The following is a 24,524-nucleotide window of genomic DNA, read 5'->3' as shown; positions in this document are numbered from 1 at the left end:
GCCAGGGGTCTGGGACTGATGAGTTATTTAAAAAAAATAAAATATGGATGAGGAGGGAAATGGGAGGGGGGCAGAAATGTGTCAAACTAGTGAGAAAGATGGGGAGCAGGAATCCAGAGCAGCTACAGAATGTGGGAAATGTGCAGAAAATTTGGATTTCTTGCAGGGAGGGATGGAAAATGTTGCTCTCCAGCCTGCAACAAAGCAGCCAGTCTCACGGCTCCACCTGCAGCAGCTGCTGCCTGTCCTCTCTCTACCCCCTCGCCTCCCTTGCCAGCCCTGCAGAAATGGGTGTGTAAAGGCGCCTGCAGACCCGGGAAAGAGACTCTGATCTCACCCTGCGGAAAAGGGAGACATCACAGCTGCAAGACACCCCCCTGTACTACCCACCCCACAAAACACCCCCGCTGCCTTACAATCCCGGGGGGCTGGAACAATTTGTATAATGGGGGGGGGGCTGAGAGCCATTGAAGCAAACTGTAAACCCTGTATATGAGCCAGGGGGTGCAGCAGCACCCCCAGCACCCCTAGTTCCAGCACCTACACTTGCATCCCACTCTTGCGTGCCACCGAAATCTGGAAGGCGAGGTCTTGGCTCTGTATCCCTGCTCGGGGTTGCTGCAGGTTGAACCCACTACAAAACCCACCACACCCAAGCTATGCTAAGGACAGACGCTGCTCACCACAGCCCTGCGGAGAGGGAGCAGCTGGTTCCATGGGGTGGGCGCATTTCTGAAGATGGGGATGCAGGGCTCCAAGGGTGATCTGGTGCTTGCAGCCCTGCATACCGGCCCCCCCAGCTCCACCCCCCCCCGTATAATTCTCCCATGTCCAGAATGCCAACTGCTCCCCAGCAGCACAGCTGTGTGGGCCGGGTCAGGGTGCCAGGCGGGGGGCTGGAGCCATCCCTACGCTGGGGGCGCTGAGAACCATGGAACCAAACTGCAAACCCTGCATATGAGGGAAACCACGGCACGCAGGGGGTGCAGCCCCCCCGTTCCAGCACCTAGCCAGGTCCTTCCCGGCTCCCCGGGCTCGGAGCCCGCTCACGGGGACCCGTCTTGCTCAAAGCGAGTGTCCACCCCCGCCCCACTAGACACATCGATGAATCAGGCTTCCGGCTACTCCGGCCCTGGAGAGAGGCGCTCGGATGCTGCTTGGCTCTTGCCCCTCCCCGGCTGGACTCTGCCGTGCGTTTCGGGGGGCAGAGAGCAGGGGTCGGGAGGAAATCGCTTGCAGGGGATACGCCCCCCGCCCCGAGAGCGCCACTGTTCTCCTCCAGTCTGCCCGACTGCCCCTCGACTGCCCAGGGATGGGGGGCACCAGACACGAGCCCCCTCGTCCCTTGGTTGTCCTGCCCCCAGTCTTGGGGGTGAGCCACGTACTTGCTTTGGCAGCTCCCCCCCCCCCCGCTCTGGGCTCAGCTGGGGACCTCAAATGCAGGCGCTCTCAGCCCGCCCCGGGGGGGGGGTCGCCCCCTGCTTTTCCGCGCACCATGCGGTGAGAGGCTGGGGGGGGTCACGCATGCTCCGGATTTCATCTGGCTGCAGATCCCTGCTGCTGGCTGCAAAGCCGCGGCCCCCCCCCGCTGCCCCGCCCCGCTCTTTGTCTGCAGGCTGGGGGGGCCGCGGCGGACAGAGGGGGCGGGGCCATTACCTCATTCCCCCCCCCCGCGCGCTCTGCACCAATCCCCCGGCGGAGCCGGGCGGACCGACCAACCACGGGAAGCCCGGGCCCGTCGCCATGGCGACGGGAGGGTATATAGCCGCCGTGCCGCCGCGCGCCCCCCGAGTTCTCTTACAGCGACCCCCTAAGAGTCGCGCGGTAAGAAAGCGGCCAGCGCCCCCGCCCGGCACCAGCATGGTAAGGGGGGGGGGCAGCTGGGGGGCTCCAGCCCCGCTCCGCCGGGCGCGCTTTGCTGCGGCCGGGGCTCGCCTTTGCACCCCCCCCGCCCGCAGAACCGAGGGGTCCCCCCCTCACGGCTGCCGCTGCAGCCCGTCCCCCCGGGGCATCTGCCGCGGGGCAGCGCTGGGTTCGGGGTGGAGGCTGGCCCGGCCGCTGCTCCCTCCAGGGAGGGGCGGGGCAGAGCAGGGAGATAAAGGGGGGCGCGGGGCTTGTACCCCGCCGGGGGCTCTAAGGGGTGGGGGGGGGCGCGGGGCTTGTACCCCGCCGGGGGCTCTAAGGGGTGGGGGGGGGCGCGGGGCTTGTACCCCGCCGGGGGCTCTAAGGGGTGGGGGGGGGGCGCGGGGCTTGTACCCCGCCGGGGGCTCTAAGGGGTGGGGGGGGGGCGCGGGGCTTGTACCCCGCCGGGGGCTCTAAGGGGTGGGGGGGGGCGCGGGGCTTGTACCCCGCCGGGGGCTCTAAGGGGGGGCTGGGTGGGAGACGCGGCTGCTCCCTGCAGGGGCGCGGGGCTTGTACCCCGCCGGGGGCTCTAAGGGGTGGGGGGGGCGCGGGGCTTGTACCCCGCCGGGGGCTCTAAGGGGGGGCTGGGTGGGAGACGCGGCTGCTCCCTGCAGGGGCGCGGGGCTTGTACCCCGCCGGGGGCTCTAAGGGGTGGGGGGGGGCGCGGGGCTTGTACCCCGCCGGGGGCTCTAAGGGGTGGGGGGGGCGCGGGGCTTGTACCCCGCCGGGAGGCTACCGCCTGTAAGCGGGACGTGGGGAGCCAACCGTCCAGGATTGTCCTGGAGGTTCCGGGAATTGGAGCTGAATCTTTCCTTGCAGTTTGTGTCCCGGGATGAAACCTCCAGGGATCGTTCTCACCAAAATCGGCAACCCCGGCGGGACGGGACGGGGCGCGGCTCTGCGGGACGGGGCGCGGCTGTCGGGGGCGGGGCGCTGCCGGCTGTCGGGGGCGGGGCGCGGCTGTACCCCAGGGGCGCTCCCGGGGGTTCTGCGTGGAGCTCGCTGATGAGCCGCGTTTCAGAGGTCCCTGTCTGGAGCCAGCGGCTCTGGTCTCTGCTCAGCCCTCTCCGCAACCCCCGGGGGGCGCAGAGACGAGCGGTGCTGCGGGAGGGGGACGTGGCAAAGCGCGAGGTCCCAACTCCAGAATCCCTCCTAGGAGAGCCAGAAACTGCCGGCAGCGGCTGGCCAGTCCTGGGGAGCATGGGCTGGACCACGCCCTTGCGCCCCGGAGAACAGCAGTGCCGGGGGCTGATTCCTCAGGGGGGTGAGAAAAGCGGCGGGTCCCTGCGGCATGGGGCAGGGCAGCCTGGCAAAGCCCCCGCCTGTCCTCCACTCCCCCTCGGTGGTTTGCGGCCATGAATAGCTAGCACAAGGGGGCCTGAAGGAGGAGACAAAGGGGGGCGGGGCTCAGGCGGATGGGACCAGAATGATGATTCCCAGGCGAGCAGGACAAGGCTGCCGTTACCGGATGGGGCTTGGAAGATAAATGTGCTTCCGAGCCATTATATTGGCGTGCGCGTGCCTATTCTTTGTTTGCCGCTTTACGTTGGTTATATTAGTGGAGTCTTTGAGCTCCCTGGGCAGCATCCCCAATGCCTCGTGAAGGGAGGGGCAGCTTTGCAAATGCCAGGGCCAGGTTTTCAATATTCTATTTAAAGCGCAGTAAAGGCAGAATGTAAGTAAAGGGGAATTGCACCCAGCCTCTCGCCCGCACCCAGATGCTCACTCTCTTGGCATGTGAACTGAGCTTGTCCCGCCCGCTTCACTGATTGACTTCATTCCCATGTGGGCATGTTCTCCGCTGAGGTCAGCAGAGGGAAATTGGCAAAACAATCTAATGAGATCATGCTGGAAATAGCCCAGTCTGTGTTGGCCATTGCTGTCTGCACAGCCTCCAGCAGCAGGCACAGGGCAGAGGGATGGTCAGAATTCTCTCACAGCTCTGTCCACTGAGCCTGGTTTTCCCTGGCTGGGTGTGGAAGCTCCATTAATTATTCCCTAGGCTGGGCTCTCTTGGGGGTTAGCCGTCTGTGCATGTGGGCAGAGGCTGGTACTTCTGCAGGACAGAAAAGCAATCATAGTGGTTTGGAGGCTGATCTTACCAGGTACTGAGCACCCACTGCAGACACCCCAGAGGGGGACACTGGGGACCAGACTCTTGAAAGGACTCAGCACTCACAATGGGGGCTGGCTTCTCCATGAGAACAATGGGGTGCTGCTGGGGGCTGGTAGTCTGGCCCTCCTCGTTTTGTGGGATGGGGCCCTTATTCACAGTAATACCTATTGCCCCAATCCTGTCCCCACATCCGTCGGTGTTTCGCCAGTTACTTCCATGGGAGCGGGCCCCACATAAGGAAATCCTGGCCGTGGCAAGCAGACACTTCTCAAGAATTGTGGTACTGCTCAGTTGTTTCCCGTTACCACCTGCCTCTCCATGGTTCACGAGTATTTTCTTCTTTTTGCTTCCTTTCCTGCCAATGATCTGCTCTTCCTGTCCCCACAATTTGGAAAGCACATGGTGCGTTGAACATGTGGGGTTACACAAAGGGCTAGCATCTGTGTGACATGCTGCTTTTTGGTTACAGCCAAACACCGAGCCCGTTCAGAGCACGCCCAGCTCCAAGGCTGAATGGTGCCTGATTTTGCTGCTACTGTTTTATGCATCAAGGATCCAACAAGGCAAAAATGGGAGCTTCAAAGGGAGCTTCTAGAGATGCCTCAATTAATCAAAAGCCACTTAATAGCATGCAATTGCAGCCCAAGCCAATGTGTTTACATCTTCTCTTCCCGCCTCCCACCCTCTTCTCCGCAGCGTGAGTGCATCTCTATCCACGTCGGCCAGGCTGGTGTCCAGATCGGCAATGCCTGCTGGGAGCTCTACTGCCTGGAACATGGGATCCAGCCTGATGGCCAGATGCCCAGTGACAAGACCATCGGCGGAGGAGACGACTCCTTCAACACCTTCTTCAGTGAGACGGGCGCTGGCAAGCACGTCCCCAGAGCCGTCTTTGTGGACTTGGAGCCAACAGTCATAGGTGAGTGTGCGAAGCCATCATCTGACTGCTTTCTGGGCTCCCTTGTAAACTCATGTGCCTAGAGCAGACAGCCGCTGTGCATGGACAGCGGGGAGACAAACTCTCTGCCTTTCCTCTCCCCAGATGAAGTGCGCACTGGAACCTACCGCCAGCTCTTCCACCCTGAGCAGCTCATCACCGGCAAGGAAGATGCTGCCAACAACTATGCCCGTGGGCACTACACCATTGGGAAAGAAATCATCGACCTGGTTCTCGACAGGATCCGCAAGCTGGTAGATCCCATCTCTCTTGAGGGTGATCTGGGGAGGTCGTGAATGGGAAGCTGTTTGAAAGACATAAGTTCATAGCTGATGGTTTCTCCCCCTGCCTCCCATCCCAACTAATCGTATTGTTGATGTATTTAGTGTCATCATATTTCCAGGTGGTCCTAAGGTGAATTAAAAAGTCCTTTGAAATAGAGTAGTCACTCAGTGGTATTGAGCTAAGATTACCAGGCAGTGAATATGGACAAGTAACTTTGTAACAGATAAGTTTATTAAAGGGCTTATTTTTATCTCCATTACACTGGATTTACACTGATGGAACTCCACCAAGTCTGATGGAGTGGACCCAGATTTAATAGAACAGAATTTGGTCCTAAGGGGAAACATTTCTAGGATGGGAAGAACGTAAGTGAACTTCCTGCCTGGTATAACTGGTCGGTTCAATTATCCAATCAACTGATGAAATTACCAGACAGCAGGTTTAAAACATAGAAAAAGAAGTATTTCTTCACACAATGCACAGTCAACCTGTGGAACTCCTTGCCAGAGGATGTTGTGAAGGCCAAAAGTATAACTGGTTTCAAAAAAGAAATCTAGTTCATGAAGGATAGGTCCATCAGTGGCAAGTAGCCAAGATGGTCCAGGATGCAAGCTGATGCTTGGGGTGTCCCAAAGCCTCTGACTGCCAGATGCTGGGGCTGGATGACAGATGGATGGCTCAATAATTGCCCTGTTCTGTTCATTCCCTCTGAAGCATCTGGCATTGGCCACTGTCGGAAGACAGGATACTGGGCTAGATGGACCTTTGGTCTGACCCAGGATGGCTGTTCTTATGTTCTTAAAAATAACGTCCTTTGTGTTTCCACCTTCTTCTAGGCTGACCAGTGCACCGGTCTCCAGGGCTTCCTGGTCTTCCACAGCTTTGGAGGTGGCACTGGTTCTGGGTTCACCTCCCTGCTGATGGAGCGTCTCTCCGTCGACTATGGCAAGAAGTCCAAGCTGGAATTCTCCATCTACCCCGCTCCTCAGGTCTCCACCGCAGTGGTGGAGCCCTACAACTCCATCCTGACCACCCACACCACCCTGGAGCACTCTGACTGCGCCTTCATGGTAGACAACGAGGCCATCTATGACATCTGCCGCAGGAACCTGGACATTGAGCGCCCCACCTACACCAACCTGAACCGGTTGATAGGTCAGATCGTGTCCTCCATCACCGCCTCCCTCCGATTCGATGGTGCCCTGAATGTAGATCTGACAGAGTTCCAGACCAACTTGGTGCCCTACCCCCGTATCCACTTCCCTCTGGCCACCTATGCCCCAGTCATCTCTGCTGAGAAAGCTTACCATGAACAGCTTTCTGTAGCAGAGATCACAAACGCTTGCTTTGAGCCAGCCAACCAGATGGTGAAATGTGACCCCCGCCACGGGAAATACATGGCCTGCTGCCTCTTGTACCGTGGGGACGTGGTGCCCAAAGATGTCAATGCTGCTATTGCCACCATCAAAACCAAGCGCACTATCCAGTTTGTGGACTGGTGCCCAACTGGCTTCAAGGTTGGTATCAACTACCAGCCTCCCACTGTGGTTCCTGGCGGTGACCTGGCCAAGGTGCAGCGGGCCGTATGCATGCTCAGCAACACCACAGCCATAGCTGAGGCCTGGGCTCGTCTGGACCACAAGTTTGACCTGATGTACGCCAAGCGTGCCTTTGTTCACTGGTACGTAGGGGAGGGGATGGAGGAAGGCGAATTCTCGGAGGCTCGGGAGGACATGGCTGCCCTAGAGAAGGATTACGAAGAGGTTGGTGTGGATTCTGTTGAAGGGGAGGGTGAAGAGGAAGGGGAGGAATATTAAAGTAAAACGTCACAACGGTGCTGCTCTTACAGGGAGCTTAAACTATTCTAAACATTCAAAATGTTTGGTCCGATCAGTTAATTTGTATGTAGCAGTGTCTGCCCAAATGTGTGTGTTTGCTGTCTGGTAACTGATCTGTGCTTAATCATGGAAGTTTTTGGTACAGACCCAAACCGTCCACTTCTCTTGTGGGTTTGTGAATAAAAAAGCATTCCCTGTCTTAGAGGATCTGTGTCTTTTGTATGTACTCAACACACTCCTGAAATCCATTCTCATTTAAACCTCCACACCACTGTGTAGTTGCACACAATAGACACACTTTGAGGGTCTTTTAGAAGACCGCAAAACTGCCCTCTGCAAAATCTAAAACTGCAGACTTCAGTTGTCAAAAATAACACTTTTAAAAACAAAACCAATGTGAATTTTGAAACAGCGTATTGTTTTGTACAATGACTGACGCCCACGCTTTTAGGGGAGATCCAGCCGCGATGGTTTTAAGCCATGACTGCGCTTCCTTGAGCTTGAACTCTATAAATTAGTGCAGCCCTGAGTCGGCACCAACTTGTGCCAGCTGCCAGTGACCCCAAGGAGCTCTTGTGGCCGCCTAGCTGCAGGGAAGCCCAGGCCATGCCCTCCCCCCACATGTTCTGTAAGCAGAGAAGTTTTAAAAAAATAAATCAACTAGGTCTGGAAACTGGCCTCCTGTTTTCACTCCAGAGCAGTGAAATGACATTTCAGCTGGGTCCATTTGGGGAAGAGAGAGGGGTTCAACCCATCCTGTCACTGATCCAGCATCTGAAATAACTAAAACCAGATCAGTGCCTCTTCTTTCAGGATGTCTGAGGGCTTTTCTTCACCCCTCAACCAGAAGCTTGTAACGAATCTGACTGTTGCTAAAGCTACATCGTGTTACGCAGGCAACAGTGACCTCTTAACCCAGAACACCCATTGAAAGCACAGTCTGGTCAACTTTGCCCTGAAATCTAAACCTAATGGAAATGCTTCATTAATTTATTTTTAAAATACCCACTGAAACTATTTTCCTTGACTAATAAATACTCCTCTGCAGCATCTGTAATCAAAACACAGCAGCTTTGTGCTAGGGCATGAGAACATGGGAATGTAATGGGGTAGAAGCAAATTGAAATGGTTCCCATTAGCCAAATAGAGGTGATTGGAAAGAGCAAATTAAATCTTTCTTTCCAATGTTTTGCTTTAGTCCTCTAAGTTGTGGCTTGTACCATCCACAGGAGACTTTTTAAAATATACAATTTTGACCATGACAGTGTCACTTAACAAATGCAGGTGCTTGCAGTCATTGAAAATAGGCACCTACAATCTGCTTGTAATTGTGTTGCTATTGGCTCTCACAATTAAGAGACCCTTCCCTTTCTCATTCATGCTAACTGAACCCTGATGTAAAGGAGATGGAGGATTTGTCTTCATGAATAAAGAAAACACAGGGGATCTTTGAAAAGGGTTGGTGGCTAGTGTCTGTCCGAAATGTTTTTTCTGCAAACAGTGGAGACCTCTGTGAACCGTTCGCCCTGGCATGGAGCATTTAGCTGCAACTGAAAGCTGTGACCTGGGGACATGCACTGGTGAATTACGGGGGAAGACTGGACTGAAGGGAGAGGGTGAAATCCTGGCCCCATTAGCAAAACCCCAATGACTTCAAGGGGACCAGGGTATCCCTCAGAGCCCTAATGCATCATCCACTACTGAAAGTGTGGCCCCAGGCTTGTGCCCATTGAAGTCACTTAAAGTTTCACTCTTGGTTTCGGGGGGAAGTTACTAATTTCAGTCTTAATACTGTAGCCTTTCCTTACTCTCTGTGCCTCTGCCTGCAGAAATAGGCACCGTACCATGCACCTGCCTCCGAAGTTTGGCTCATAAAACATTCACTGGCCATCAATATTTCAGACTAGATACATATAGGATAATGCCTGGACTGCAGTGAGATGAAAGTGAACTGATGGGTTTTGGTAACAGACTAGGAGAGAAGTGACTGGAGCTTCCAAGATTAAAACAGTTCCTAGTTTCACTTCTTTGTTTCATTTCCATAACACGTAAGTTTAGAATTTTTTAAAAATTCCCTTGTTTTTGCAAAACCGTCCTGGTCTTCAGTGCCCTCTATGTCAAAGGGGAAAGACAATTTGTCAGTAGCAGCAGCATTGCGATATTCCCTTCCTTTCACACCTTTCTGTCAAACAAGACCAACCCTCCCCAGCATTGTTGGTTCCTAGAACCCTGCCTCCTGCAAAACAAACAACATTTAAAGGGAAGGATGCAGGCTACAGCAAGCTGAGTTTGGAATCTACTTTCAGTTCGATTTCAGAGGAGCAGCTGTGTCAGTTAGAGCCACTCATACACAAAACCCCTTTTTGGTTGGAAAGATTGAAAAGGAGGTTGCCAAGTGGCACAAAGCCCCACCTTTGCCATTCAATGTTCGCTCCGGAATGGAATAAATAATGGGAGTCAGACAAGGTGAAATCTGAGAGGCAAGAGAGAGTAGAAGGGGCTGGGCATGCCTCTAAGACAAACTCATCTTTACAAGGACAACGGGATCAGGGAAACAGTCCTGAACGCAATGAGTACAATGGTCTGTGTGTTCCCAGCCTGAGAAGAATTCATTCTATTCCAGCATGCAGCTTTGAATATGGCATTTTGTAACGTCCCGCTGTCATCTGTGTAGGGAAGCCAACGGCAGCTTATACGTGAGTTCCCAAATCCCAACGTGTTTTAATAGCTATTATCAGAAGAACTTTGCTGGGTAGAGCCTGGGCATTTTGTTTAGGTATTAAAAGCACCAAAGCTCTTCTGAATGTTTAATCAGTAGATGAATTGCAACTGGAGGACAATCACTAATGGGCTTTCTCCGGTATCCTTGTCCAAACAAGATGGCTACTCAGAGATGCCAAATGCAATTAAACACAAAGCACTACATTCTTTCCTGGAGTAATTTGTCAGGAGTCTAAAGCTACTGATTCATGCATGCACAGGAACCGTGCTTCAGGGAGCCACTGTTCAGATGCACCCATGCTGTCCTCCAGTGGCTGGGCACAGAGACAAATGAACACAATCCATGTAAGCCTTTCTGGAGGGCAGTTGCGGCAAGCCCTTTCTTACCCATCAGGACTGAGTGCCTGTTCATTCTTGCAAACATCTAATCTTTTACAGGGCTGCATTAACTGGCTACAAGAACCCCCTAACAATTTCTTAAAAGCCAGTGTTCATTTCAACTGCCCTCTCTGCTGAAGTTTCCCAAAGGTGATCAGTTTACGCTTGAAGTATGAGATTATTATTCCCTTGTTTTATCAGTGTTGTGGGTCAGACAATTATCCAGGCCTTTATAAAATCTATCCATTGATTTGACTGGACTTCCTGTGGCAGTGAGTTCCACACGATAACAATATGGTGTACAAATAAGTATTTTTTTAATCTATAAACCTTTTCCTCCTGTACCATAGGACAACAAAAGGGACTGAAACATTTTTACTATACCCCATGTAGTTTGCTTTTGCTTGCAGGTAAAAACTGCTTCGGAATGTGTAATACTTTTGTGTGAACGGTGCTTTCCTAAGTTTTGTCTACATGGGCAAAAAATGGAATCTGTAACACTCAGACCAGGGGTAGTGATGTTAGAGGCTGCAGTGGGGTTTAGAGCATGGTTAGATGATGGCACGGTGATCAAAATGCATAGATTTACCTGAGCCCTGTCTACAGCTCTCACTTCCACCGGCAACACTGCAGCAGTGAGGGGGGCGGGGAGTAGGAAATGTCTCCAGCTTTGCCAGTGCAGAAGCAGCCACTGTGAAAACAAAAAGAAAAGGAGTACTTGTGGCACCTTAGAGACTAACCAATTTATTTGAGCATGAGCTTTCGTGAGCTACAGCTCACTTCATCGGATGCATACCGTGGAAACTGCAGCAGACTTTATATATACACAGAGAATATGAAACAATACCTCCTCCCACCCCACTGTCCTGCTGGTAATAGCTTATCTAAAGTGATCATCAGGTGGGCCATTTCCAGCACAAATCCAGGTTTTCTCACCCTCCACCCCCCCACACAAATTCACTCTCCTGCTGGTGCTAGCCCATCCAAAGTGACAACTCTTTACATAATCAAGTCGGGCTATTTTCTGCACAAATCCAGGTTTTCTCACATCCCCCCCACCCCCATACACACACAAACTCACTCTCCTGCTGGTAATAGCTCATCCAAACTGACCACTCTCCAAGTTTAAATCCAAGTTAAACCAGAACATCTGGGGGGGGGGGGTAGGAAAAAACAAGAGGAAACAGGCTACCTTGAAAACAGACGTTTCTTTGCAGCCTGTGGTGAGAGAGCAGTGAGGTTATTCATAAACTGCTCCGAAAAACAACAGGAAATAGGATTATTTAGAATGAGCCGTGTAAGAGATTAGATCAAACACATTTCAGTCTGGAGGTGGGACGAGGGGGGAAATGGAGCCAAAGTTTTGGCCTAGTGAAAAATGGACCATTTTTGTTTTATAAGCCTCTGAAAGGTCTTCAGATATTCTTGGCCTGCCCCTTTTGTTATTCATTGTACAAAATACAGATAAAATAAGAACACATCTAGCTGGAGCCATTTGCAGATCCCGCGAGGGAAGGGAAGAATGTTGGCATGCTATCAAACCGCCAGCCAAACGCATTCACATGATCCTGGGTCTGTCTGTTTTTCCCTTAACATTCTCACGGTTGCCTGCCGTCAAATCACTTCTACCAGTAGTACCAACAGTGGGAAATTTGAGGAAAAAAGCATCGTGCAGACAAGGCCTGAGTGCTAAGATATGGGACTACAGAAAAAGCCCTGCAAACTCTGAATAAAAGTGGAAGGAGGTGTGGGTTTCCTTTCTCTTGTCCAATTTGCAAACCTTGAGAAGGTAGCATGAGAGGTAGCAAACAGGGCTTCCACCTAAGCACACCTCTCGATAGCTACAAAGACAGCCTGCCCCATTTGAAATCTGAGCATGGCACATCTGCAATAAGTCGCCTGCTGGGACGGCACCGAGCAAGTTCTCATATCTGTTAATAACCTTGAGAGAAAGCTCCACATCTTATAACAAATACTAAGTCATGGCCACAGAGGCATCCTGCTTGTCTCCAGGCGCTGGGGAGCAGGGAATGCTTTGCATAGCTCAACAGTGTCTCCTCTGGCTGACTGAGGGGTGGCATTGGCAAGTTTCTGTGAAGACCCACATCAGAGGAGATGTACCGCAGCTGGGCAGTATGCGGCCTCAAGGGCAAGGGATTCAAATGGGGACAACACAGAGCAAGCCCCCAGTCCAAGTTCAAGAGTTAAAGCTGGTAGGCTGAGATGAATGCTCTGCAACAAGCCCCTTCTCCCTGGGTTTCAGGCTGTCTTTGAGGGCCTCCTGGGAAAAGGCAGTTGTGCCAGGAAAGCAGCAACCGGTAGCCCTTGCCCTCCCAGAGTGTTTTCTAGGTGAGTGTGGCCCTGCTAAACACGTCGAGCAGGGTGCTTTTTGCATCTGTCGGGCCCATCTGCGGGACAGAGCAAGGCCCGTCGGCTGTTGTTTGGTTCCCTTGTGTGTGTGCTTTGAGGAGGAGACCTTTCCAGGTGGGGGAGACAGGCAGCAGGCTCTGGCCCACCAGCAACCTGCGGCTTTGCCTTGCAGCTTTTTAAAAGGCCTGCACTGCAACCATCGTCCAGTGCCCAGGCCTGCCCTGCCAGGTCCCTCCCCTTAAAACCTTACGTGGGTTATAAGATTTTGGCACTGCAGATACCTGTCAAGTTTGCAACACGCCACACGCCCACACGCCAAAGGCTCACAAGAGGGCACAGGGTCTCTCACTGCCATTATCACTCCGCACACTGAAGTGCAAATAAATATCACTGTGGAGCTGCTCTAGCTGGACTGGCCCATCCCCAGCAATCCCCCAATGCTTCTGCCCTGCCTTCAGTGACAGCAAAGTCAGCTCAAACCCAGGCTCCATCACCTGCCAGTCACACCTCCCAGCTGCAGGCAGGTCCCAGAGAAGCCCAGGTTTGGGAATAAAGAAACTAGACCCTGTAGCCCCTTTTTAAACCAGGTTATTATTATTAGTGCCTATGGACTCCCCCCTCCCCTGTTGAGGGGTCTACAGAGGGTGAGAGTCCTACACCCTCTCCTTGCCCCTTGGCCTCTGGGCAGACTGGGTGCCGTGCAAGGGGGGGAGATGGGTCCCCCGCTCCTGCTGCCTGCACTTTGCCTAAGGAAACGGGAATCCAGGCAATGCTGCTAGGCCAGGCTGCTGCTGCTGCTGTCGGGCTAGGCCTTGCACAGAGGTGAACAACAAACCTGCCACGCTGGGGCCCAGCTCCCCAAAAGAGAAGGGGGAAGGGAGCTAGACTCCTCTGGGTGCAACCGAGAAGGCGGAGGCTAGAGGGGAGCTCAGCACAGGGGGTCAGACACAGGGACAGCAGGGGGAACGAGAGACAGGAGGATGAAAGGATACGGTAAGTACTGAGGGGTCCAGTGTTTGCAGGAAGATGTTTGCAGGCGGTGTCCCTGGCTGGAGGGGTGTGCTGCTTCCCAGTGTGCCCCTGCCAAGGGGCGGAGGTTACAGGGTGATGGGGGGGTCAGTGCCGCAGCGGGTGTCCAGGGGGCAGTGGGTGCTGCTGTGGCGTGTGCCCAGACTGGCAGGGAGGGCGTTTGGAGAAGCACTGGTTCCCCTTTCTCTCTCCCCTGGGCCTGCTTCCCCTCTGGCTTGGAGTGTCAATCCGGAGTGCTTCCCCCAGGAGTAACCCGCCTGTGAGCCCAGACCCCGCTCAGCCCCCTGCTCCCCTCTGGGGTTTCTTTGCTCCCCCGCCCTGCCCATGGGAGCCAGCCTGAGCCATTCCTGCCCCTGCTGCCGCATTTTTCCTCTGCAGCCTGGAGCCGCAGTCCCAGTCAGGCGGCCTGGCCCGGCTCCCCCCGCCCTGCACACAGCTCTGCAGCTTGCTCCATTATTGATGGCATCCGGGAACCCAGACCCGGCTGCCCGTCCTCTTCTTCAGCCAGCCTCATCCTCCGCCCACGGGGATGCAGTTTTACTGGTTTGATTTTAAAGCCGAGGACAAAGGCTGGCTGTGCTGCCATGCAGGCCGCACAAAGCCCCTCCTAATGCAGCAGCTGCAATTCGCGATCTGGGCGCTTGACAGACGCTTGCAAAGTTGCATTTTTCTCTGGTGGCGCCGCATCTAAGCTGGCACCTGCGGGGAAGGGGCGAGGGGCTGGGGCTGGAGCTTCAGCTGTGGCTCAGCCTGAAACGATCCCAGTTATTTGGAAGCCAAATGCGCAGAGAAGCCCCTGGCAGCTGCCAGACATTTGTCTTCGCCACCCACGGGGGGCCAGCAGCGCCCGCCTGGCTCGGGGGGATCTAGTTAAAACCCCAGCCCGCTCTGGCCTGGACTGAAAGGGCCCTTTGTTTCAAACGCTGGTTTCCCACGTGTGGCCCTGGGGGTCTGCGGAGGGGTCTGCGGAGGGGTCTGTGACCCGCCCTCATGAGCCTAGAACAGTGGTTTCCCCCCCCGGGGCTGACAAAGGGGGCCGCAGCGCAGGTTGCGGGGGGCTGCAGAGGAGCCAGGCTGAGCAGCCTGGCTTATGCAGCCGCCAGCGCCGGGCGCGTACAGCGCCGTGCACATGCACCCGCCCACCCACGCCCTGGCCCCTGACCGGCCCCACCTGTCCCCTGGCACGGGGGGTGGGGTGTCTGCCTTTGGGGCCCGCTCTGCAATCCGGGGGGCACTGGGGTACCCCAGCTCTGGCTGCTGGGGGGGGTGTCCCGGGGTGGGGGGGGCGCTGGCTCCTGGGGGCAGCCCCGCCCCGACGCCCCGCTGCGGAGAGCCCCCGGCTCTGCGCTGAGCAGCGGGGGGGGACTCGATTTGGGGGGGGCTCCCCTAAACCCAGATCTTCTGGTGGGGGAGGGGCCGCCTGGGGGGGTCAGTTGAAGGGGACCCCCAACGCCCACCTAAACACGGGGTCGTCCCCCCCCAGCAGCCCCCGCATTGTGAGCTCACAGACGGACGGGCCCGCCAGCCAATGGCGGCCGGGCTCGGGTCTGACGCGGGCGGCCGGGCCCCGCCCCCCCGGGGACGGGGGTAGAAAAGCAGCCGCCGGCGCCCGCCCGCCTCACTCGGTTACTTCCAGCGACTCTTCGCTTGTCGGGAGAAGTAACGTCCCCGCCCGCCCGCTGCCTGCGCCCGCCCGCCCCGCAGCATGGTGAGCTGGGGGAGGGGTGCTGGGGGTGAAAGCGGGGGGCAATGGGGGGGGGAATCTGGCGAGGTGGGGGAGGGGCCCGGATTGCGGCAGGGGCAGCACATGGGGGCTGCGGGTTGGCGCCAACCCCTGAGGGGAGGGCGCGCGCCGGCCGGCTCCCCTTGGCCCCTCCCCGCCGGCCGTTACCTTTCCCGCGCGCGGGCTAGGGCTCGGGCGCGTGGCGGCGGCCGGCTGCGCGCGCACCCCGTCGCTGCAGATGGGGCGGGGGGGGCGGGAGGGAAGTGTGAAAAGGCCACGTGTTGAGTCTTGTCTGCACGGGCGTGGCGCCCCGCCGCTGCAGCCGGGTCCTTGCGCAACGTGTTGTGTAATCCTCCCCGCCCCCCCCGCAGAGCTGCCAGCCCCCCCCCGCCCCCCCCCGGTCCCTGCAAACTCCCCAGCCTGGGAATGCTGCACCGCCCCCCTGCACACTCCTTATTGCAGAACCCCCCCCCCAATGCTGCCAGACCCCCCCCATCCCTGCAAACTCCCCAGCCTGGGAATGCTGCACCGCCCCTCTGCACACTCCTTATTGCAGAACCCCCCCAACGCTGCCAGCCCCCCCCATCCCTGCAAACTCCCCAGCCTGGGAATGCTGCACCGCCCCTCTGCACACTCCTTATTGCAGACCCCCCCCCCAATGCTGCCAGACCCCCCCCATCCCTGCAAACTCCCCAGCCTGGGAATGCTGCACCGCCCCTCTGCACACCCTTATTGCAGACCCCCCCCCAATGCTGCCAGCCCCCCCCATCCCTGCAAACTCCCCAGCCTGGGAATGCTGCACCGCCCCTCTGCACGCTCCTTATTGCAGACCCCCCCCCAATGCTGCCAGCCCCCCCCCATCCCTGCAAACTCCCCAGCCTGGGAATGCTGCACCGCCCCCCTGCACGCTCCTTATTGCAGCCCCCTCCCCAATGCTGCCAGCCCCCCCCCCCCAATCCCTGCAAACTCCCCAGCCTGGGAATGCTGCACCGCCCCTCTGCACACTTCTCATTGCAGACCCCCCCCCCCCCCCATCCCTGCAAACTCCCCAGCCTGGGAATGCTGCACCGCCCCTCTGCACACTCCTTATTGCAGACCCCCCCGCAGTGCTGCCAGACACCCCCCCCCCGGTCCCTGCAAACTCTCCAGCCTGGGAATGCTGCACCGCCCCTCTGCACACTCCTTATTGCAGACCCCCCCCAATGCTGCCAGCCCCCCCCCATCCCTGCAAACTCCCCAGCCTGGGAATGCTGCACCGCCCCCCTGCACACTCCTTATTGCAGACCCCCCCAATGCTGCCAGCCCCCCCCATCCCTGCAAACTCCCCAGCCTAAGAATGCTTCACCGCCCCTGTGCACACTCCTCATTGCAGACCCCCCCCCAGTGCTGCCCTAATTCCCCCACAGACCCCCCCACTGCAGCTCCCTCTGCATCCAGCCCTGCGCGGCCCCTTGGGGGGGGAGGGCACCGAAACCCCTCCATGCTGGGTAATGCTAAGGTTGGTGTCGAGGAAAAACCCCCTCCCCTGGCTGGAAAGGACCAAGTGTGGTGCTGAGAGGTGGGGCTACTGGGGAACAGGGTGGCTCTTCCTTGTTGCGTTTCTTGCTCAAATAAATCCCTCCTCCTGCAGCCATTTGAAATGAAATGGCCACTGGTCCATTACATAAGTGCTGCATTTGTGTGTGTGTGTGTGGGGGGGGTTACTGGATGCTGCAAAAGCTTGTAATTCCCTTGTCTTATTTGCTAAACTCCAAAGGGGGCAGTTGCAGCTGACACGAGTGCCATCTGTCCCTGCTGATTCCTTGCAGAGGCAGAGAGAAATGTGTTGGAGCAGGTGGTGTGTTCAGCAAGGGTGGGGTGTGTGCCTTAGGAACGTAAGTGGATTGTAAAAGGGAAAGATGTAAGCTAAATCTAGATCTAGGCCTAGGATAATCCTAGGAGTCGGCCACTGGTGGCAGATGTTTCTGCAGAGAGTAAATCTGGGTGTAGGGAGAGAGACAATTTGCTTAGACCTTTCTGCTTTGCAGATGTGGAAGTTGACTGCATCAGTTCCATTTTTTGGGAGTGGGGAGATGGTCAGCTGATAGCTTGCAAGTGGTGTGATTGCTGGTAAACCACTCGCAGGCTGGCTGCAGACACTGCAGTTGCTGCTTCATGCTGAATAGTTCATTCATTTAAAAAATTTTTTTTTTTTACTAGACCACATGGTGGAAAATTCAATTGCATATTGCCTCCTTTTCCTCTGACTAAAGACTATTCTTCCTGTTGAGAAATGTGATCATGGCAGGAGTTGAAGCTTTCTTCATTTAGCTAAATAAAGAAATTCCCTCCCTAAGTCCATGGAGGGGCAGGTGCAGGGTGGGAAAGGGGCACATCCAGACCAGAATCTGAATGCAAAACGGTAATGCAACCCCAATGTGTGTCATAAGAAATCTGTTCTAAGGTCCAGGAAATCTGGCCAGAGATTAGTTCACTAACTACAGATACAAAACTTACTCCTTCATGAATCCAGGCATTCAGAGGCCATGCTGTGACTCAAAAGATCTCACTGAAGCACTGACCACATGCTACTGGAGATTGGGACCAAAGGCCCTGATACTGTGATCTATAGACATTGAAGGTGAATTAAAAAGTACTATTCCTGGCTTGTTACTGGGGAAAAAAAGGCACTGAGCTTGCAACTGGGGGAGCTGATTCCCTCACTCCCAGTGCCGTGCCGGGTCTGTCCATTGGACCACATCACCCTGTTCCCTTATGTCACATAGATGGATGCTGCCCTTTTAATACGGCGAGAGGAGGTCCTTGTTCCAAAGGGCATGGTCTAACCCGGAGCAACGAGGTACTTGAGAGTAATGGTTCAGGGACGCTGTAGACACTGATTATAATGAAGTCATGGCACTAACTGGTTCCCTCTCTTTCTCCCTGCAGCGTGAGTGTATCTCTATCCACGTCGGCCAGGCTGGTGTCCAGATCGGCAATGCCTGCTGGGAGCTCTACTGCCTGGAACATGGGATCCAGCCTGATGGCCAGATGCCCAGTGACAAGACCATTGGCGGAGGAGACGACTCCTTCAACACCTTCTTCAGTGAGACGGGCGCTGGCAAGCACGTCCCCAGAGCCGTCTTTGTGGACTTGGAGCCAACAGTCATAGGTGAGTGTGCGAAGCCATCATCTGACTGCTTTCTGGGCTCCCTTGTAAACTCATGTGCCTAGAGCAGACAGCTGCTGTGCATGGACAGCGGGGAGACAAACTCTCTGCCTTTCCTCTCCCCAGATGAAGTGCGCACTGGAACCTACCGCCAGCTCTTCCACCCTGAGCAGCTCATCACCGGCAAGGAAGATGCTGCCAACAACTATGCCCGTGGGCACTACACCATTGGGAAAGAAATCATTGACCTGGTTCTCGACAGGATCCGCAAGCTGGTAAATACCACTCATCTGAGGGGTTTTGTTCAGTGTCTTTATTCGTGTGTGGCGGGGAAGGGAGAAATCTTCAATCTGTAGGACCCCTCCCTCTGGTTACACCTGAGGGAGCAGCTGCCATACCAGAAGAGTCTAGAGACCCGCACTTGTCACCCAGCAGCTTGGTGGTTCGTTCTTGGAGGGTTCGAGATCTGTACTAGTGTGAGCTGGGCGTGGCTCTGAAGGAATGTTTACCTTTGGTGGAGATCTCTGCAACTTCTAGCACAGGGATGTCTAATGTCAGGGCCACTTGATATATTTGTGACTGAAGTGACTTGTGATCTGTAGAATAAGCTTTCATTACAATGGTTCCAATGTTCCAATCCTCATGGCTGTAAAGTTGACCTTTCACATATGGGACTGTAAACCAATGCAAGGCACTGTCTGCCTGTGTCTGCAGACTGGCTGGAATGGCAGCTCTGAGAGGTGAGAACTCCTCTTCTCCTTCCTTCTCCCCAACACAGATGCTTGTACCAACCTCTCACTGGGTGGTCACTCAAACTTAACAGTAACATCTTGCCAGTCAACCACTCACATTCCTGAGCACTTCGTCTGATAGGCTAGGACGTGGCATGGCTGGGAGCTGGTGCAGGCGAGGAGAGGTAATTTAGGCAGGGAAACAAAGGATGGGGAAATCAGCATGCCTAACTGGAGCACATCCTCCCCACGGATGTTCAGAGTGCAGTGAATACTGAGAAAATAACTAGAACCCTAATTGCTGCATACCAGAAACGTGCTACCTTGGTCTCTGCAAATCTTGCACTGACACAACTCCTTTACCTATACAACTGGAATTTGGCCCCCTCAAAAGGGGTCTGCCTGCTGTCCTTGCACCTGTATGTCTAATGGGAGGGAGAACTGGTGACTCTGGGTGATGCTTGCATTGAGAGATTCATCCCCCTCCCTAGGGTATCTGATCTGCTTGAGTGACTTTGGCTCTCTTGTAAAGAGGAAGGAGCTGGGCGACACAACTAAACTACTCTGTGGCCCTCCTAAGACTGCTGCCCTAGAAAGGGTTTTGAACAACGTGAGGCTGAGGGAGTCTCCTGCATCCCAGCTACTGCAGCCTGTGGAGTTAGATGTGTGCAGTAGCTACACTTCGTTCTCTTCCTCCTTTCTAGAGAACTGAATTTGCTGGCTGACCTCCAGCAGCTGGGCAGTGATCATTGCTAAGGCAAACCTTCCACTGTATGTAAAAGGAGGCATCTCATGGGATCAGGAGGAGGAGCCATGTCTTCCACCATGTCTTAGGATGAGTTTTCTATGCGGTGGGAATTTCCACCTGGCAGATGCCACCAAAGAGGAGCAATATGGCCTCTGATACTGCAAATCTGTTCAGACCCCCCACAGCCCAGAGGCATAGTGGTATCCCTGGCAGTGTCTCATGCTACAGCTCCATCTAGGGAGGAATGCTTGACAGTTCAGTAAGTGTGATGGATCAGTATTAGGTGGATCTCTAATCAAAGCCAGTGTGTCTGGAGCTTTCTGCCCCCGGCACAAAAGGAACGGAGGTATAGTGCATTTAACTGACTGGGGACTAACTAGAGCCTGTCCTGTAGCCAAGATTTAAACTATGCTGGGGGTGAGGAAAATACTTTGTCTCCAACCTCAAGCTCTACATTCAGGTATCTCATCTTCAACAAACACTTAAATTTGGAAGAAAATTGTCAGCGGTGTGGGATGGAAGACTGTGTTCTTCTCCCATTCTAGATAGTACAAGTTGTGCTGCAAATACAGGCTAACTCCTCTTGCTTTTCTTTCCCCTTTCTTCTAGGCCGACCAGTGCACCGGTCTCCAGGGCTTCCTGGTCTTCCACAGCTTTGGAGGTGGCACTGGTTCTGGGTTCACCTCCCTGCTGATGGAGCGTCTCTCCGTCGACTATGGCAAGAAGTCCAAGCTGGAGTTCTCCATCTACCCCGCTCCTCAGGTCTCCACCGCAGTGGTGGAGCCCTACAACTCCATCCTGACCACCCACACCACCCTGGAGCACTCTGACTGCGCCTTCATGGTAGACAACGAGGCCATCTATGACATCTGCCGCAGGAACCTGGACATTGAGCGCCCCACCTACACCAACCTGAACCGTCTTATTAGCCAGATCGTGTCCTCCATCACCGCCTCCCTCCGATTCGATGGTGCCCTGAATGTAGATCTGACAGAGTTCCAGACCAACTTGGTGCCCTACCCCCGTATCCACTTCCCTCTGGCCACCTATGCCCCGGTCATCTCTGCTGAGAAAGCTTACCATGAACAGCTTTCTGTAGCAGAGATCACAAACGCTTGCTTTGAGCCAGCCAACCAGATGGTGAAATGTGACCCCCGCCACGGGAAATACATGGCCTGCTGCCTCTTGTACCGTGGGGACGTGGTGCCCAAAGATGTCAATGCTGCTATTGCCACCATCAAAACCAAGCGCAGCATCCAGTTTGTGGACTGGTGCCCAACTGGCTTCAAGGTTGGTATCAACTACCAGCCCCCCACTGTGGTTCCTGGTGGTGACCTGGCCAAGGTGCAGCGGGCCGTATGCATGCTCAGCAACACCACAGCCATAGCTGAGGCCTGGGCTCGTCTGGACCACAAGTTTGACCTGATGTACGCCAAGCGTGCCTTTGTTCACTGGTACGTAGGGGAGGGGATGGAGGAAGGCGAATTCTCGGAGGCTCGGGAGGACATGGCTGCCCTAGAGAAGGATTACGAAGAGGTTGGTGTGGATTCTGTTGAAGGGGAGGGTGAAGAGGAAGGGGAGGAATAGATTAACCCTCTTAAATCCCTGCAGCATGTTCTGTGTCCACAAAACTTCATCTTAAAACACTTAGCTTACTTGTTAACTAGGGAAGCGATGGATGGTACCACAATGGTATGAAGGAGCCTTTAAGGAGTCCAGCAATCTGACTAGTTCCCACTGTTTCAAAATCTGATCATGTCAGTTTTCCATTTGTCTTTGTAAACATATCATGTTTGTGAAATAAAGGCTTTAAAAAAAAAGATTGCTCTGTGTGTCTAATACAACTAGAGTGTATGTCCCAGAGTGCTTGCGGAGTCCCAACTGTAGGCCCACAGAGCAGCCGTTTCAAGCTGCAGTGAGCAACTGGCCAGTTCCTTCCCTAAGACCTCTGTCCTTAAATGTTGGCTTCCAATGAAGACTAAACACAAGCCCTGGGGGCGGGCATGTGCCTCCTGCCCCTCGTTCCACTGAGAGCCACCCTGTGAATGAGAATCTCTGCTCTCCCTTGCTTTAAGCTGACCTGCCAAGCTCTCCCTCGAGCCGCTTAAAACAAGCATGGATGGTAAAGCATTTGGCTGGCTGCTTTTCTGCTGGGCAGGTTCTGTGCCTGGCAAGCTAAAAACATGAACTCAAGACCCCACATTGTGAACAAGGGCCTTCACTTGCTCAATTGTGGCATAAAAGGGACCAGCTGGAATGTTCATAATTGAAAGCTAGGCTTTACTATGCAACCGTCCCACCTGCTGGATCATGGTGTATGCAGAAGAGGTCCAGTCAGGGGCCCGATGAATGTGCTTCTGGCTGACCAGCCCTCCCGAGTGGCACCGCTTGTTACAGGTTTCACAGAGCCATGTATTGTACACTAGGATTTAAGATGCTCTGAAGGCCGGCTCCATGCATTGGACACTTGCCATAGTCCAGCAGAACCAAGCTCCAGCAGCAATTTGAATAAAGCCGTTTGTGACATGGCAGCCGGGCCTCTCACCATAGTCCCAGGAGCCGAACAATCGTGTAAAGACTCAATTTGTACCTCGGGTGGGAGGTAGATCAGCTTTCTTGGCACAAACTCCAAGCATCCTTTGCTCCATAGCATCTCCCAAGTGAGGCGTGGGAATTCCTGTCCTGCCGAGGGATTATGCAGTAGCTCTTTCTGCCAAGCTGGCGTGGGGAGCTGGAATCGCTGTCTAAGTTGGTGCGTAACAGAGTATCTGATAGGCAATGGGGCTCTTTTAACAAGCGATGTATCGCTTCTATTCCTTGCTGCTGCAGCACCTCCTTCCCGCCCTGGTCATCTGAATTACCTGCCTTCTGTGACTCAGCTCCCCCGCTTGCTGCAGCTCCAAATGCCCTCGGTTCATGTAGACGCTAGTGAAAGTCCTAGGGCTGTCTGCATTAGGGGACCCTGCCCCAACATAGTTCTGTTACTGCATCTACCAGGGAAGTTTATATTGAACGGTGATCTGCTCTGGTAACACAGCTGAGCAAGCACCATCTTCTACTTCCTAAGCCCCAATACAGTTACGCCGGTGGAAAGGCCCCCAATGTGGATAGACTCCAAGGACTTGCTGTTGTCCATCTTAAGTAATCGCTCTCCTTACAGGGTGTATAGTAACACCCATTGTTTCATGTTCTCTGTGTGTATACAAATCTCCCCACTGTATTTTCCACTGCATGCATCCGATGAAGTGAGCTGTAGCTCATGAAAGCTTATGCTCAAATAAATTGGTTAGTCTCTAAGGTGCCACAAGTCCTCCTTTTTCTTTTTGTTGTCCATGGTCACCTCTGGCTCCATCCAGCCATATCACTATTTTTTTTAAATGGAAAAACACAACTGAGGGTGTTAACCATCCCCGAAATGCTGGGGCAGGCCCTAGGTCCCAAGCATAAAATGGAAAGGAGGAGGTTAGGGAGTCATTTATTTTTTTTTCTCCCCACTATTTCAAAATATTAAAAATATATATAAAAATTAAATGTACTATCTTTCCTGTAAGGGGAATGGCCATTTTAAGAAAATATACCCTAGGAGTGAACTAGGGGATGTAAATATATTTTAAAACATGGTTGTAATATGCAAAATCCTATACAATGTTTTATAATCTATAAAGCAGATGAGAGCATCCAGCAATGCTCATATTGGGTGCTGGAGACAATAGGCTTTCCTCTGCCTGGCTATACAGCTAATGGTTGTTCAGGGTTAGCATGTGGTCTAACAGGTTTGGACACTCTCACTCCTACCAGGTATCATCTCCCAGGGAAATTCAGCAAGCACTGTTAGCATGGGATTGCTTGTAGAAGTAGGATCATGTGTACGCTACCTGAGACCGTTAATCTGCTTCAGCCGGAACATGGTGGCTGTTACATCATGGTGTATAATGTTCCTGGGAAAAGTGCTTCTCTTCTGAAGTGAGGGAGTGGGAAGGAAGCAGGTGTGTCTTTGGAGCATGAGAAGCAACTTGTAGAAGGTGGGGTAGCAGGAACACATGTAGAGGGATTTGAGAAGCTTGAAAGTAAAGATGTGGGTGGGGAGAGCAAACAGGTACTGGGATTTGGAGTGGAGAGAAAGCTGGAGTAAGAGGAGATGCACAGAACTGGCCAGTTTGCATGTGAAAATGTTTTCAGTTTCTTACTTAGAAGGTGAGACCTCTGGGGCAGGGGCTGTCTTTGTTCTGTGGGTGTGCGCATCGCCTGACACGGGGGCTCCTAGGCATGGCACAATTCACATAATTAATGTTAAATAATCCCCATTTGGTAACAAAAGATCGCAAATCCAATTATCGGGGAGATCATTCTTGGTGGGTGAGGTCACATTTTTTACTGGACCAACTTCTGGTGGTGGGGAGAGACAAGCTGTTGAACTTACACAAAAGACCTAAAGATGAGCTCACTGTAAATTTGAAAGTTTGCCTCTTTCGCCTCCAGCAGTTGGTCCAGTCCCTCACCCACCTGGTCTCTCTCATATGCAGGGACCAACCCAGCTACAACAGCAGAAGCCTCCCGTAATTACTGTTCTTCTCACTCCTCCTGGGCCTGCAGATGGT

At 54.2% G+C, this 24,524-nt stretch overlaps 2 protein-coding genes across 2 annotated transcripts; both read left to right on the top strand.

The window, feature by feature from the left end:
* Positions 1-1,718: 1,718 nt before the first annotated feature.
* LOC125627446 (tubulin alpha-1A chain-like) lies at positions 1,719-7,277 on the top strand. Its single transcript, XM_048831564.2, has 4 exons — positions 1,719-1,863; positions 4,715-4,937; positions 5,061-5,209; positions 6,077-7,277. Exons 1-4 carry the CDS (start codon positions 1,744-1,746, stop codon positions 7,055-7,057), a joined length of 1,473 nt encoding a protein of 490 aa, XP_048687521.1. The 5' UTR covers positions 1,719-1,743; the 3' UTR covers positions 7,058-7,277.
* Positions 7,278-15,147: 7,870 nt separating this feature from the next.
* Positions 15,148-23,223, top strand: LOC125627449 (tubulin alpha-1B chain). The gene is made up of 4 exons (XM_048831568.2): positions 15,148-15,284; positions 18,228-18,450; positions 18,574-18,722; positions 20,536-23,223. Exons 1-4 carry the CDS (start codon positions 15,282-15,284, stop codon positions 21,511-21,513), a joined length of 1,353 nt encoding a protein of 450 aa, XP_048687525.1. The 5' UTR covers positions 15,148-15,281; the 3' UTR covers positions 21,514-23,223.
* The last annotated feature ends 1,301 nt before the right edge of the window (positions 23,224-24,524 follow it).

The sequence above is a fragment of the Caretta caretta genome, chromosome 20, assembly GCF_965140235.1.
Source record: "Caretta caretta isolate rCarCar2 chromosome 20, rCarCar1.hap1, whole genome shotgun sequence".
Lineage (NCBI taxonomy): Eukaryota > Metazoa > Chordata > Testudines > Cheloniidae > Caretta > Caretta caretta.
Note: the sequence above shows the minus strand (reverse complement) of the source record. Positions and strands in the feature narration are given on the sequence as shown.